Below are 15,428 nucleotides of genomic sequence, written 5' to 3' on the forward strand. Positions count from 1 at the left end.
GAGGGAGCGGGAGATTGACGGATCTCTGCCGGCCTGCAGACGCTCCTCCCCGGCTCTGACTGACACACACACACCGCCTCCTGCAGCCGGGCCACCATGCGGGACCCGCGGAACTGGACCCCTGGGTTCGGCCCGGCGGAGCGGGGAAAACCGGCCACTTACACCGGGGAGAAGAAGGCGAAATGGGTGGCCAAGTCCAATAAGAAGTGGGTGAGACTGGCCACCGTGGTGGCGTACGTCCTGTCCGTGTCCCTGGCGGCCGTCATCCTGGCTGTTTACTACAGCCTCATCTGGAGACCCACTACCGGGACCGGGACCACCGGGGACCCTTATGTCACAGCTCGTCACAGAAATAATCAAAATACGTGTAAATGTGATTCTTGTAGTAATAAAACTGTAAATATGCAAAACAAAGTCAGCAATAATGATTCTATTAATATTAAAATCTATGAAGACACAATTAATCCGGAAAATTTCAGTAATACTTTCATAAATACCGGTAAAGTTGTTGACAGTACCGGGTCTCTGGAGGTCCCTTCTACCGGGCCTGCGGACCCGCCTCAGGCCGGGAAGGGCTTCCCCTCCTCGGCTCTGACCACCGCCAAACCGCCCGCTGTGACCGCGGAGGATCCGTCCAACCTGCCGACCCACCGGGCCGCGGCGGACCGGGACCCGGAGGCTGATGTCGGGTGGAAGGAGGCGGACTCCTCCGGGTCCGGGACGGAGGAGCTCAGTGACGGTGTGGACGGTGTCGTTACTCAGGAAAAGTAACGGATTATTACCGGGACACTAGTGACTCTTTTCTTAATATATCTTTGTTGTTCTGGATGTTTGTTATTCTGATGAAACTTAAGATTTATTTATTGTACTTGACTCACTGAATGTCATAATTATTACTTCTCACTGTAGATCAATACTGAACTCTTCTGTCTTTATTTAGTCCATGTGAGCAGTATTTGTGTTCATTTAAGTATTCTTAGTGTTTCTCATTACGAAGTTCATAAGATTTCAGAAATACTGAAGTCTCAAGTCCTCAAACCCCCAAAACAGACACAAAAATAAAACATGTATTTCTTTAATAAACAGGATGTTTTGTATTTTATTTCTTGTGTATTAAACATGAAATGATCACTGATCTCAGCTGCTTTAGTTCACTTTCAGAGAAACAAACACTTCTGATGTCATAAACATAAAATATTCTGGAACATTTTAAAAATAAGTTTCCTTTCCAGCAAGATCTTCTCATTTTATAAAATATCCTTAAAATTTACAAAAAGGGTTTCATAGTCTTTGGTGAATTTAATCTTCATTTACTGGTTTTTATCCCTTAACAAAAACATTTAAAACACTTTATTATGTTATTATCACTTATTAACCCCAAATCAGAGTGAATTATCATGAATTTGACCTTAAAGGTTTAAAGAAAAAGTATTTTGAACAGTTTTTCAAAGTGTGCTCCCAAAGTTCTGTGGCTGCCATCTTTGTTTCGGTCGAGAAACACAAACAGTTTTTTTTTTTAAATTCCAGCAGGACAGAAGAGTCCTGTAGGATCGCTGAAGGTTTGTCAAACATGTTTTTGCATCTTGGCTGCGATCATCAAGCTCAAATATAAAATATAAAACTAAACGATAAGAACAGACTGAGTCTGAGGGGATTCTGTGACATTAAAACCCGGCTGGTGATCCAGCAGAGTCCGTCTCTCACATCAGTTTCTGTCTGAATCTGAATGTCTGACAGGAAACTGATGTTTGATAAAACTTCCTGTTTGATGAACAGGAAGGGAGGGAAGGCGGTCTTGTCTCATTATTGCAGCTGTTATTACACCATTAACTTCAAACAATGTTTACTTCACATTCCTGCTGATTATTTCACAAAACATCCAAACTCCAGATAAGATTTAAGAATCTGAGGTTATAACATCAGAACAGATCAGTCTGTGGCTAAAGTGACTCACTTAAAATCACCTGTTTCACCACAAAATGACAACCAAACACCTAAATGTGACTAAATGTTCATGGACTAAAACATAGAAACAGACCTGCAAGCAGGTAAACTGGGGTCGAAGCACCTGATGCAACAGCTGATGGCTCACTGACCTTGGAACAGTCTCATGGTGGCCTGAATGGCAGCTTGCAAGCCAAATAATATTAAAAATTACATTTTTAAAATGCAACACATGGTCAGATACACATCAAATTAAAATGCTTGATAGCACCCATAGACTGTAAAAACTATGGACGTAGTCACCATGACGTCATCACCCGTTAGTGGACGGCAGTTTTGAAGCCTCGAGCTTAGCGATTTATCATCTCCATCTTGGATTTCACCGTCGCCATCTTTGATTTTTGGAGCCAGAAGTGACCATATTTGGACAAGCGGGTGGAACTGACCATAGCGCTAGCTGCTAGCTTGGTTAGCACAGTGCATTTACAATCTATGGTAAACAGTGATAATGCTAATGCTAATTTCCACTAGCAAAAAAACAGGCCTAAAACCATTAAAACAAAATGTGTTCACCAGAAAAACTGAACACCTGACTCCTTAGAAGATCTTTTAGTTCAACCAAATGCTGAACAAGACTTTTTTAGGTGACGAAAATGTTACAATTAACTTGAAACACACTGAAATAGCAGCAGCTATGCTAATACTCTGTGAATCGGGGGTTACGCCATCGTTACGTTACTTAAACAACGTTGTCATGGTGGTAGCTACTTCACAACGTAGCCACACCCTACAGCATACACTGCTTTATCGTCTATTTTACTCTAAATGGGACCATAAATTACAAAATGAACATCATGCTGTATTGAAGAAGACTTGAAACTAGTGATTGAGACCATAAACTCATCAGGAAACAGTTTACTGAGGTAATAAATCAAGTAAGAAGTAGGATCATTTTCTCATACAGTAGGACTTCTCTTTGGAGCCGGTGGAGTCGCCCCCTGCTGGCCGTTAGTGAGAATGCAGGTTTAAAGCACATTGGCTTCACTTTTCAGACCCAGACTGCTTGATAGAACCACATTACAGCTGCGGATTTGCACCAAATTTAGAATGACAATACTAGGGGACAAACTAGATACGTGTACCAAATCTGATGGTATTTTTAATGTAATCTTAAGGTAACAGGAAAATCATGTTGCAGTGCGTCCTATGGTGTGGTGACACTGGAGCACATTTAGGGATGGTTCAAAAAACCTCCACAGAGAAAGTAGCGTCTGGACATAATTTTATATTTTTGCCAATTCTGAGCTTCTTCTTTCCCTGAGTATCAAGTGTTACACATCATATGATTCAGGGGAACCTGCTCTTTCTTTCTGATGCAGTATAAAGTCACCATCACACATTACTTTTGTGTGAGTATACTATATTTGGCAAAAACAGAAAAATGCCCAGTGAAAAAAACTTGTTTTGTTGAATATCTCCATAGTCAAGCAGGGAACTTTTGTTTTTTCAATGTGAAAAGTTGTATTTAGGAGTTTTTGGGTGCAAATCTACCTTTTCTTGCATATTTTTTTATTTGCATATGACAATGTGACAATATACAAATGTTGGTGCTGTCTTTATATTTTGGTCAATATTACCTCTGAGAGAAAATATTGTTGGGCCGTGGTTACAAGTTTGGCTATCAGCAATAATTAATGATTATCAAAGATAATTGTTAATTATTAAAATCAATAAAATTATTAATAAGAATTAATAATAACGGGGCACCACCCTGGACTCAGGGAAAAAGATAGCCAATTCAGTCTCAAAGTGTACTAATCTATGAATTTGGGACTTTGATTAATAATTACTTGAATAACTATAAACAAAATCACCATATCAATAGCTAGTAAAGGTTGAAGGATTTGGAGTTCTTACAGAGCAGAGGTTGGCAAAACTCATTCTTGTGCAACATTAAAACAGACAACAGGTATATCCAAAAGCATTTATTTAACAAAAGGGTAAAAGCAACACACAATACTAACCTAGCTAAGTGTATCTATATACAAGTGTGAATGTGTGAGTGTGTGTGTGTGTGTGTGTGTGTGTGTGTGTGTGTGTGTGTGTGTGTAGGGAAGACAATAGCAAGATGGCTGCAGTCACCTGGTGACTGAGCACATGGCATGCTGACACTTTGGCTGATAAAGGGAACTACAGGGATAAAAGGCCAGACCATGTGGTGTCTTGAACCACATGTGCTGCCTGAACCAAAGTTTGCCAAACTTGGTTTTAACCTCTTAACTGTGTGGTTCTCTATTCAAGGCCAATTGGTGTATGCTAAAGGTGCCAAGTTAAAACTAGGTTAGTTGCATGCAAGGCCTAGTTACTGGATGTAACATGTGTTAAGCATGCTAACATTAACCTAGCGGTGTGGCTATGCAGTAACCTGACTATAGGCAACAAGGACATCACAACAACAGTTCAATGTATAACCTTAACCAAATCAATACACGTACAGTACATTGTTTGAGTTAAACATTCTTGCTTAGCCGTACTATGCTTCACTGTGGCTAGGCTATGCCCAGTTGTTACCAGTCCATGAAGGAAGAGATGCTTTGTGGTGTCCTGCTTTGTAGCCGGTGAATCCGTGGGTGAGTCAGGCTGAGAAGGCTTTTGCTCTGAAGCTGAAAGATGCAGGCGTTGCTGGGGAGAGAGCACTCCAGTCATGCAGAGGGCCCAGGTCACTCCTTGGTGTAGAGTTAGCGGCAAGCTAACTCCATTTCGCGGCTCCTGTACTTGTTAAACTGGCCAGCAGACTTGTGTATTAGCTGCTGGCACAAGGAAACTTAGTTTCTGAGTCTTAGGCAGGCTCTCGCGTCTTCTGCCGTAAAGAAGACTGTGTGGTTCTGCTGTGAGCAGGCCACACAAGAGAGCAGAGATGGTGTGAAAGAGAGCAAGGAGCTGCTCCTGCTGCAGCTCGTGGACAAAAGAGAAAGATAAGAGGGGAATCTCTAGTTTTGATAACCTGGATCCATGGGTGGAGCTTCACACTTTGGGTGCGAACCCCCCAGGGCTCAGGTTTCTTGGAGTCTTGAAACATGTGGTAAACTGTGGTCCACATGTAGTCCCAACAATATCAAAGTTTTTATCACTGATAACATTGGTCTCTATGTACAGCTGGTGTAATACTGAGAAGAGACACTTCAAACAATATTCAATAACCCCTAACCCTTTTTTCCAAACTAAGTTGGGGACACTACACTGTATAAGAGTGAAGTTATTGAATATCATTTGAAGTATCTCTTTTCGGTGTTGTACTTTTTAGATGGTCCTTGCACACTCGTCTCACAGCTGGCTGTACATAGAGAACAACGTTATCAGTTGAGCTCATTTTGGTGAAAATAAGGTTGTATCTTGTTGTCTACCTTACTACGGTTGGACAGAGGCCTCGTTTCCGTTTTAACAACTTTTCGTTTATGAGTCATTGACGTGTTCATCACTCTTAAGTAAGCTCTGGAAACACTTCTGTTGTGTTTTCTGTAATATGTTTTCTAAATGCTGCCCGTGTGTTGTCAAATTGATAAAGATGTTTTCTTAATTTGCTTGTGTTTTGTCTATTTGCATGTGTTTTCTTAAGTTGCAGCGTGTTTGCCCTCATTTTTTATGGTTTAGGCAGAAGAATCACGTTTAGCTGAAATCTGTAAAAAGATTAATAACAATACAACTCCTTCAGTCGGTAAAACAAGACCCTCGAACAGCGGAGGTTACAGGCAGGTTTTATTTCTTCATCTCAGACCAACAGTAGGGAAAGCTGCAGTTTCGTGCTCGGCATTTCAAAACAATTCCTACATCTACATGGGGAAGACGAGGAAGCCGCTGAAGGTGCTGAGCCGGCTCTGATCAAAGATGCTCTGCTCGGACCAGAGGCGAACCCACAACTGGTCCCCCTCCTCCAGGACCAGCGTCATGCCATTGGAACCGCTGCTGTGGGAGCCCACCGTGTTGTAGATTGCGAACATTTTCTCGCCGTTCTTCAACAGCACTGCGTTCAGGGACCCAGAGTTTCCCACGCAGCCGGTGAACCGGACGTAGTAGAGTCCCTTCATGGGAACAGTGAAGATGCCTGCAGATCAACAACAGGGACAATCAGCTGATCAATCAGCTGGCCTTGCCTACAACCAAGTTGTAGGCAGGCCCAACAGATCCTGAACATAGAAATGGTGAAAACAGTTTAATGGTCTAACTCCACAATTCAGTTCACAGTCTCACAGTCTTTTCACATGTTTTCAGGAATTATTTTCTAACATGTATAATGTGTTTCAAAAGAAATCTCTGATTTTCCTTCACATGGACTTTGGATCTCTGACTTTGGCACCTTCCAGTTGTCGTCTAAACAAAGACGTTTTAGCACACTGATGAAGTCCTTCTAAAACAAACTTTCATTCATTTTTAAAAAACAGACCAAGCTTGTCAGATAAACCAGCGTTTAATGTCCCTGATGTGGTTAAACCTGCACGTTTCCTCCCAGCTGACTGCTGATGTCCTGAACCTGAACAGGTGAGTCCTACCTGTTCTGTTGTTGTATGCGTTGCCAATGTTTGTTGTCACTTTCTTGAACACCAGCTCGGTCTCGACATTAAAAGGCCCCCGATGAGTCCACTCCTCAGTGGTGAAGAGTGAGGCGGAGAACGCCACCTTAGATTTACCTTCAGGGAGACACGGAAGGTTTTCATTAAATATGACGAACTGAAACTCTACAGCCACACTAACACCAGGAAAATAAACTCATCTATACTTACATCTTTACCACTACTGGGGTAAACATATACAGTCCTGAGAGTGGTGGAAAGGTCATGTAGTTACCTAGATCTATAGTGGATTTATCCTCTGTACGATGGCCAGAAGGTGATGTGTTAATTTTTAACAGGGAGAATGGCCCAATGGGAAGGTTAGGACTGCAGGATTATCATATAGGCCTAGCCTAATTCTTGATATCATAACTGAGATTATAATTTGATTTAATATAACTGCTATTAGGCTAAATACATGTTTTGTGTAGACCTTTTCTTTTACTGTGTGGGAACATTTAGTTTGTGGTAATTTGATTAATTGCAATTTTTTGGGAATATGCACAACTGAAAACGAAGAGTAAATAGGACATCGTAGTAATGATAGCAGTCTTAATGTGGCTCCTGTATTTTTAGCCATGCTAGCAGCACGGCTCTATGGATGGTATTGTTGGTCTGTCTGTTCAGTACATTGATTCAGACTGAAATATCTCAACAACTATTGGATGGATTGCTGTGAAATTAGTTTCACACATTCATGTTCCTCTCAGGATGAATTGTAATAACTTTGATCCTCTGACTTTTCATCTGGCGCCATCATCTTTGGTTTATGACCAAAGGAGTTGATTGGAGTTGAGTGCTGGTCTGAGCCTGAGGAGCTCAGATAAACTCACCACATCTCCTCATGTTTGTTTCGATAAAACTTTGGACAGCAGATTACCGACAGACAAAGTGTCCTGTAAATAAAAGAGTATGTAGAGTCCAGCAGACGGACCTCTGGCCTCACACTCTCTCTCCAGTTTCTCCACTCTGGCTGTCAGCTGCTGCAGGAGGACTCGCACGTCTTCATCTGCGAGTGCTGGTGTTGTTCTCTCAGGATTTAGTATCCCACCATCTTCATGTCCTCCTGGTGTTGTTTTCTTAGGATACGAACTCAGATCATCTTCAGTTTTGTCTGTCAATTTAAGAGCCTGAACCCCAACCATACTGCAGACCACCAACACCAGAAACCAACCAGACCTCATCTTGACCCACGGACAACCAGACTGACTGTAGAGGACTGTGAACTCACAGATCCAAATGTTGGGGGTATTCATGAGCACTCACATGACCTCTGAGCCCTGGACAGACTGAAGCCAGTTACTGTTTGAACAATATTAGCAGCAAAGTTTGTTGGACTTTGTTTCTCACAAACAACCGAAATGTTTTTCCTGTTATCACCTTCGATCTTCTGTTGATTCGTCCAACAAAACAAAGAATTATTAACCAGAGTTCAGTGTAGATTTCTGTGCCTCTCTGAAGGAGGATAATTTTAACCCAATCGGCAGAATAAAATATCAGCATTGTAAGATTCTGCAAACCACGAATACCACGTGTCATTTATCGACTCATTAATTGTCCATTATCAGTAGAATAATAATGTTTTGTGGTGTGACAACGCTGTGGTTAAGGTCTGATTAGGTTTAGGCACAAAAACCACTTGGTTAGGGTTAGGAAAAGATCATGGTTTGGGTTAAAATACTCAGCTGCAAATGTCCCGACGTCTCGCTAAAAATACCTGGTTTTTGTTACCCCCCTTTACTCAATGACCAGAATGCCAACAATGTCAAACTATAACAGTCTAGCAACAGGTAGCAGCAGCTAGCATTAGCGTTATTGAGCTGATATGCAGGAAGCTAACAGCATCAGTGAATTAACAAAATATGCTGTGAAAGGCTTGCTAGACGTCCCGTTCAGTCCTTCAGAACTACTTTTACTCACAGTACGTCAGCTCACACCACTTAGATGCAGTAACGTCCACCTCCCTCTCGTTCTGACAGTGTGCCTCTTGCTCAGCTTAGTTACAATTAATTGCACCTTTTCTTGTACTCAATGGCGCAGCTGCGTACCTCCACCACAGGGGAGCACTGGTGTAACAAGCAACAGCCTTTCCAACAGCTCTAATGTGTATTTTCAAAATTTATTTTCAAAACAGTGAAAAAATAACCTTTACAAAGGGACAAAGGTCCCCTAGCCTTAATGAAATACTCACTCATAAATGACATGTTGGGCAGGAAATGGGAGGAGTTTATGTAGTCCGCAGTGAAGCCCCCCAGAGTTTAGTACATTTTGTAGCGTACTCATTAATGAACACTTATGGTCCAAGTTTACTTGGACTCGATTACACAACAAAGGTGTCATGTCTCCCAATAATACAGAAATGCTGTTCATGTACAGAGTTCTGGAGTTTTAGGAACTCAAATATCCACCTTGCTTGTCTGTCTGTAAGTGTGAATCTGGTGCTGAACTATAGGAGGGTTAGTAAACAGACGGCTGGACAAAAACTAGGTGAAAACACCAATGACCTCTGGACTGAGACTTGCCAGGTGACCAGAACAGTCGTCCCTGTTGGGCTGAGAGCACTTCCTGTATATACAGATGGACGTAGCGAGATGTGACATCACCTGGTTTGAGGCCCAGAGTTGCAGTTTCTGGTCGGCTCCATCCTTTCCATTTGGAACCAGGACCTTCCAAATTAGAGGTGTGGGGGGTTGCCTTTCACACTCTGGAAACATGCCGGCTATCTCAGACGTAACATTAAAGGACCAGTGTGTAGAGTTTAGCTGAACAGACTTGGCAGAGATGGAATATAATATTCATAAGTATGTTTTAATTAGTGTATAATCACCTGAAAATAAGAGTTGTTGTGTTCTCGTTACCTTAGAATGAGCCTTTATATCTACAGAGGGAACAGGTCCTCTTCCACAGAGCCGCCATGTTTCTACAGTAGCCCAGAATGGACAAACCAACCACTGCCACTTTCGCTGCCACTGTGGGTTCTCCTATGTGCTTGGAAGAGGAGGGTGAGGGGAGGGGATATTCATTTGGTTGCAATATGCAACTTCACCACTAGATGCCACTAAATCCTACAGACTGGTCCTTTAAACTTAGTGAAATATTGCAACAATAGAAAAAAAAAGGCTCAGTGTGAGTCTCAGAGCCGGAGAGAGCAACAGGTGAGCCAGCTGTCAATCACAGCTGTCAATCACAGCTGTCAATCAACACCCACACAGCGGACATCAAAGCTACTATAAGTCTTCAAATCTTATAAATGGAGCAATAATTTCCTAAATGACCACCAGCACATTTATTAGAGGGCCTGAAGTTAGAGATTGAGACCAGAATGACTCGTTGAAAACAATGAGTGACTCAGTATTTCTAGAGAGAAGTTGAGGCTTTTTGAATGGGAGCCAGTTGGAGCATCTAGAGTCCGTCGGTGACACTTTAAGGTGCTTCAACCTTAACATAGCTTTGAGGAATTTATCGTGTTTAAATTCTGTCTTGCTAACACTCTGAATGTCATGTGGTCTGCGGGCAGAAAAATGTACAAATTAACAGTATTTTCTGAACTCTGACTCAACTGTTGCAGACGTTTGTTTACTCAGATATTCCCTCAGTTAAATCCGTCGTTACTTTTTTCCTAATCTTATTTTTTGCAGCTGTTTGTTGTTCAGACATTAAACTGTGATACTGCAGTAAAATGTGAACATAGAAACCATTTCACAACACTCAGACCTGCTAACAGAGTGAGTTTCCTCAGAGGAAACCATCAGCTGATTTAGTGTCCTAACAGTCACCAGCACTTTTATTATTCAGTAATCCATCAACTGTTAATCTGGTCGACTGCTGACTTTAATCTGTGAATGTGAGGAGCTGTGAACTAAAGGTTCATATCAGGTCATATCAGTAAATAATAGAAAATGAAGGAAGTTTGGTATGAATGAAGCTGATTTCTGGATCATCTGTTTCCATCTGATCCAGTTTCAGGTTCGTACCTGATCTCTGAGTGAGTGATGTGAGCTGAGGGTCATCGGCCGTCTCTGGAAGGACGCACAGGTCGCTCCATCAGCTTAACAAGGTTTTTGGCTGATTGCAGCTCGCCTCGTTTTAATCCCTTCAGGAGGAGGATCGGATCATCCATCATCTCCCGAAACACTTTATTTTTAGCCCAACAGTCCCTGTGAAGGTGCGTCAGCGTGGTTGATGCCTCATGTAGAAACAGAAGTTGTTGGTTTGAATCCCTCCACTGGACCTCCTCTTACTCCTGAGGAGCCTTCAGGATTTATTCCATTAAATTTGTGAAATTTCTGAACTAAGTTTGTGTATTTCAGTTTTAGGATCAGTAAAGTCTCATTTGAGTTCTTCCTCACTGTTGCCTTTAAAGGACGAGTTCACAGTGTTTCCAGTGTGTTAAACCAGCAGTCAGGTGTCTGTAATCATTCCTCCTGTTCATACTGGATATTAAAAGATCCTTCAAATGTGCTTTCAATGGAAGTGATGGAGGATAAAATCCACAGTGTGTCCACACAGTCATTTAAAAGTCTGTGTGAAGCTTCTATTCAGCTTCATCAGTCTGAGTTAGTCATATCAAGTGGATATCTGACACATTTACAGTCTTTTTAGCATCAAATTCCCTCTTTGTGTTTCCTCGGACAGTGTTTCCCTGTTGAGCTGCAGGTGGAAGTATAGTAACAAAAAGAGGAACTTTGGCACTAAAAAGACTGTAACGTTGAAAGATATCTACTTGATTTGACTCATTTGGACGCTGAAGCTTCATATTAGCTTCAGACTGTGGATTTTGTCCTCCATCACTTCCATTGTAAGGTCATTATGAAGGGATCTTCTAATGGTCAGTATGAACAGGAGGAATGATTACAGCAAGAAACACAGCTTTAATGTTCATTTGATGACTGACTGTTGGTTTAAGACACACTTGACAAACTGTGAACTCGTCCTCTAGAAAATGTGACAAAGTGTGAAAAGCGAGCTGGTATTTTAGTTCTCATGATGTTTCATTTTATGTTTTTAACATAAACCAGCTTTTTTCACAGAAAACATTTTGACAAGTCACAGACTGAGAAGCTCAGGTGTCAGAATGACGTCCTGGTGAAGCAGCTGCTGGTTCTCGTTCTGTGTTCCTGACGGTTAAATGAACCACAGGTGGAGCTGATCTGACAGTTGGCTTGTCAGATTGGTAAAGTTACACAAAACTTTTAACAGCCTTTTAAGGCCAGTTAGTAACGTTTTGACAATATAAGTTATATTTACATGTTTAATTCAACAGTTTCACATACACAAGAAAAATAACCATAATTTTGGTTTTGTGTTTGTAAATTAAAAGTGTCAAAAACATTTAAAAAAAAATAACTTTAACATTAAAACAGATTCAGTTTTAGTTGTTGTCTGTTAGTCTCACAGACCTGTCAATCAATGTGAGTGACAGCAGCAGCGTCCAATCGAGTGATTCCAATGTTAGAGGTGGGCGGGGCCTAATTTTGGTTCACCTTTGCATCACAGGTTGAGCCGCAGTGTTGAACATCATCACACCACAACACACCAGTTGAAGTGTTACAGCTCCGTCATGTGGACAAACAGTGAACTGCAGGATGAACACTGGAACATTTTCCAGTTTATACACATTTACTTAAGTAAAAGTAATAACGCAGTATAAATATACTTATTGAGTAAAAGTCCTGCATTCAAAATCTTACTTAAGTACAAAAGTCTATGTTACAAAATGTACTCATTAACAAATTGGTCCCATTTAGAGTGTTATATTTATCATATATATATTATTGGAATATTAATACTGATTCAGTCACGTTTGCATGTGAGCTGCTTTTATTGTTTAAAAGATAAAGCTCATTTTTACAATTTATACTGTTGAATAGTCTAATGTATAACTGCATGTTGTATAAACTGTTTGATATCTAGTATCTGTGAAATAAATCCATCAGACTGGAAGTATAAAGTAGCATCAAATGGAAATAATCAAGTTAAATACAAGTAACTTCAAAACTTTACTTTATAGTGATCTTGGAATGATAATTCACTTTAATACTGATAATTAATTACCTCAATAACTTCATATAACAGACCTTCTTTAATAGCAGCTTTCAAATAAGCAGTGTGGGAAATTATAAATATTAGTTCTTCATCATATGATACAGCCAATCACAGGCGAGATCACAGCGACAGCGTGCTGGTATATAGTTAATGTAATCAATTGATAAATATTATGGATTAGCACTGTAGTTGTACTTGAATAACTGATTAGTTAGTAAACTGATGAAGGCATAATTACTGGATTCTCACTGATCAGTGAAGGAAGTTCATAGTTTAAAAGTTGAAGTAAACATGATGCAGAGCGACAAATTATCATTATTGATGTTTTCATATGTAAGCAGCACTTCATCATATCTAGCATCATACTTTAGTAGCTGATCAAAGCTGTTTTTTTTATTTTAAATCTTGATCTTCAAACTCACCAAAAAGTACAATATCAAAATACTCAAGTAAAGTACAAATACCACGATACTGTATCCGAGTACTTTACTAAATGTAGCTCTAAATATATTTTACTTTTTCTATTCTGAGAAAATGAAACAGGAGCTTCTGATTCTCTGAAGATTTGGGTGTTTAATTTGTCGTTTCTGGTGACATTTCAGACACTTTTATTTACCCATTAACTATATTTGACTCAGTTTGTTGCATTAAATATACAAATATTAAATGAAATAGTTTAAAATCTTGTTCTTATCGCTCCAGTTTAACAGTTCAAACTGCAAATACATTTAATTGAAATCTGTACCGAGTTATATTTTTTGCCAAAACAGGCTGCCGATAACTAATTCATCACTTCACGTTTTCATTTCAGTCTCTGTAAGTAGATTTCAGAGTCCGAAAAGGTGATTTAAAATTTGTGCACAATTTTAATAAAATATAAAAGGACTTAAGGAGCTCCACAATTTTTCAAAAACCTGCCATGCAGGAAGGAAAAACACTGTGCAGGATATAAACTATTAGCTTTTAGAGCATTGTATGACACACACACACACAACAAAAAGGTAATAACTGGCAAAAGAAGACATTTCTTCACAAACAGAAATTCACTTGGTTTATTAAGAGCTTAAGGCTTGTGTTTATTTCAACAGATCAGGGCATCAACTTTCAAAACTCCACAAACATCAGCGAGAAAAGCTTCAGAGCAACAAAACCACCTGAACACATGAAGAAGAAGAAGAGGAAGAAGAAGAAGATGTTGCTTCAGAACAAACGTCTGAGGCCAAAACTATCTCACCAACAGCTGAACACAAGGAAACAAACAGCTGGATGCATCTGTAAGACGGGCTGACATCATTTAAAGTGACAAAAAACATTCTGACATTTACATCGACCAGCTGCACGAGATCCGAAACCCGACAGTGTCTCCACCGTCGTTTGCAGTCTGGGTCTTAGTGCCAAACATGTTTTAGCAATGCAGCAAAAACACAAAAGAACCGACGTGTGAAACTCATCTGGATGTCCAGCAGAAGCAGCGACACGGGTCAAACACGGACCTGAAGAAACCATCCAGTTCTGAACTCACTTGGGCTGCTTTTTTTTTACTGGTTCCAGTCAGCACTGAACTGGATGAGTGGATTCTTGCCTGTTCTGGGCCAGACTGATCCACTTTAAGTTGGTATTAAACCTGTCTTGGTGTAAACTAATTTCAGTCAGTTATGAACTAGTTGGGTTGGTTCAGAACTGTATAGACTGGTTCTGAACTCATATGGTTTGTTTCTGAACTGTTTCTAGTCAGTATTGAACTGGATGAGTGGGTTCAAAAACTAGTTTGAACTGGGTTTGGTACAGTAGAAACCCGTTTGCGGTGGGCAGTACACTGATTTCAGTCATTTACTGAACCGGTTTTGGTTGGTTCTGAACTGATTCTAGTTTTTCATGTGATGTCTAGTCGGCATCAAAGTATTCTGGGTTGTATTAAACTGGTTTAAACCATTAACTGTGTATAACTACGGACGTCATAACGGCCCCTCAAAGAGAAACCAGAAACATCTGGATCGCCGCCTGCTACAGTACAGGTCATAAGTCCCGCCCCCTCCATGTTAGCAGATTGGACATGAACCAAACTAAAAAAAATCAAACAACAGGTCAAATAAATTTGGTTTCTGTCATTTTAGGTCGTTCTTATCACTCTGATGTTTGTGCAAGTGCTCATTTTTCTAATAAGTTTGTTTTTAATTAGTTGTTTCACGATATAAAAAAGGGGTGTGGCATCATGATTGACAGCTGTGACAGCCACTCTAAAACCTCCGTCAGGCGGTGGGACGGCTGAGGGGGCGTGTCCCGTGGACCGTCATTCACTATTGCATAGCGGCAGGAAGTGGAGACATGTGGTCCATATTCATATACAGTCTCTGGTTTAAACCAGTCTGACCTGGTCGGGTCGGGTCAGAGCCGTGTCGTTTTAGTACTAGTTCTAGTCAGTACTGAACAGGGCTTCTAAACTGGTTAGGGCAGGACAGAAGTAGTTTTGGATGGTATTAAACTGGTTTGGGTGGGTAATAAACTAATTTCACTCAGTACTGAACTGGTTGAGATCCAAAGCTTTCAACTGGTTGATTGCAGTTATCACTGGTCTGGTTTGGCTGGTTCTGAATTTGTTTTAGTTGGTTCTGAGTTGACCTCTGTCAGTATGGAAGCAGTCTGGGTTTTATTAAACCTGCAGTGTGGAACTTTCACATATAAACGAATGCCCGTTAAATTCAAGCCAAATGAGTTCAAACGATGCTGATTAAGCCGATCACCACCAGATAAATCTCTCTGTATTTCACAGTATGGCTGTTTGGCCGTTAATCGTGCAGCTCTTCTAGACTTACCAAATGTTATTGGACCGAA

At 40.7% G+C, this 15,428-nt stretch overlaps 2 protein-coding genes across 2 annotated transcripts; one reads left to right on the top strand and one right to left on the bottom strand.

The window, feature by feature from the left end:
- On the top strand, window positions 1-1,078 carry LOC121881940. The gene has a single exon (XM_042389797.1). The coding sequence runs from the start codon at window positions 97-99 to the stop codon at window positions 769-771; it is 675 nt and encodes a 224-aa protein (XP_042245731.1). The 5' UTR covers window positions 1-96; the 3' UTR covers window positions 772-1,078.
- A 4,621-nt stretch (window positions 1,079-5,699) lies between these two features.
- On the bottom strand, window positions 5,700-8,547 carry LOC121881946 (complement C1q tumor necrosis factor-related protein 3-like; the record flags this gene model as incomplete). The annotated part of the gene is made up of 4 exons (XM_042389807.1): window positions 5,700-6,046; window positions 6,492-6,629; window positions 7,486-7,665; window positions 8,472-8,547. Coding segments are annotated over 4 exons (666 nt in total), but the record flags the coding sequence as incomplete, so codon positions are not given.
- Between the last annotated feature and the right edge of the window lie 6,881 nt (window positions 8,548-15,428).

Source organism: Thunnus maccoyii, chromosome 17 (genome assembly GCF_910596095.1).
Source record: "Thunnus maccoyii chromosome 17, fThuMac1.1, whole genome shotgun sequence".
Taxonomy (NCBI): Eukaryota; Metazoa; Chordata; class Actinopteri; order Scombriformes; family Scombridae; genus Thunnus; species Thunnus maccoyii.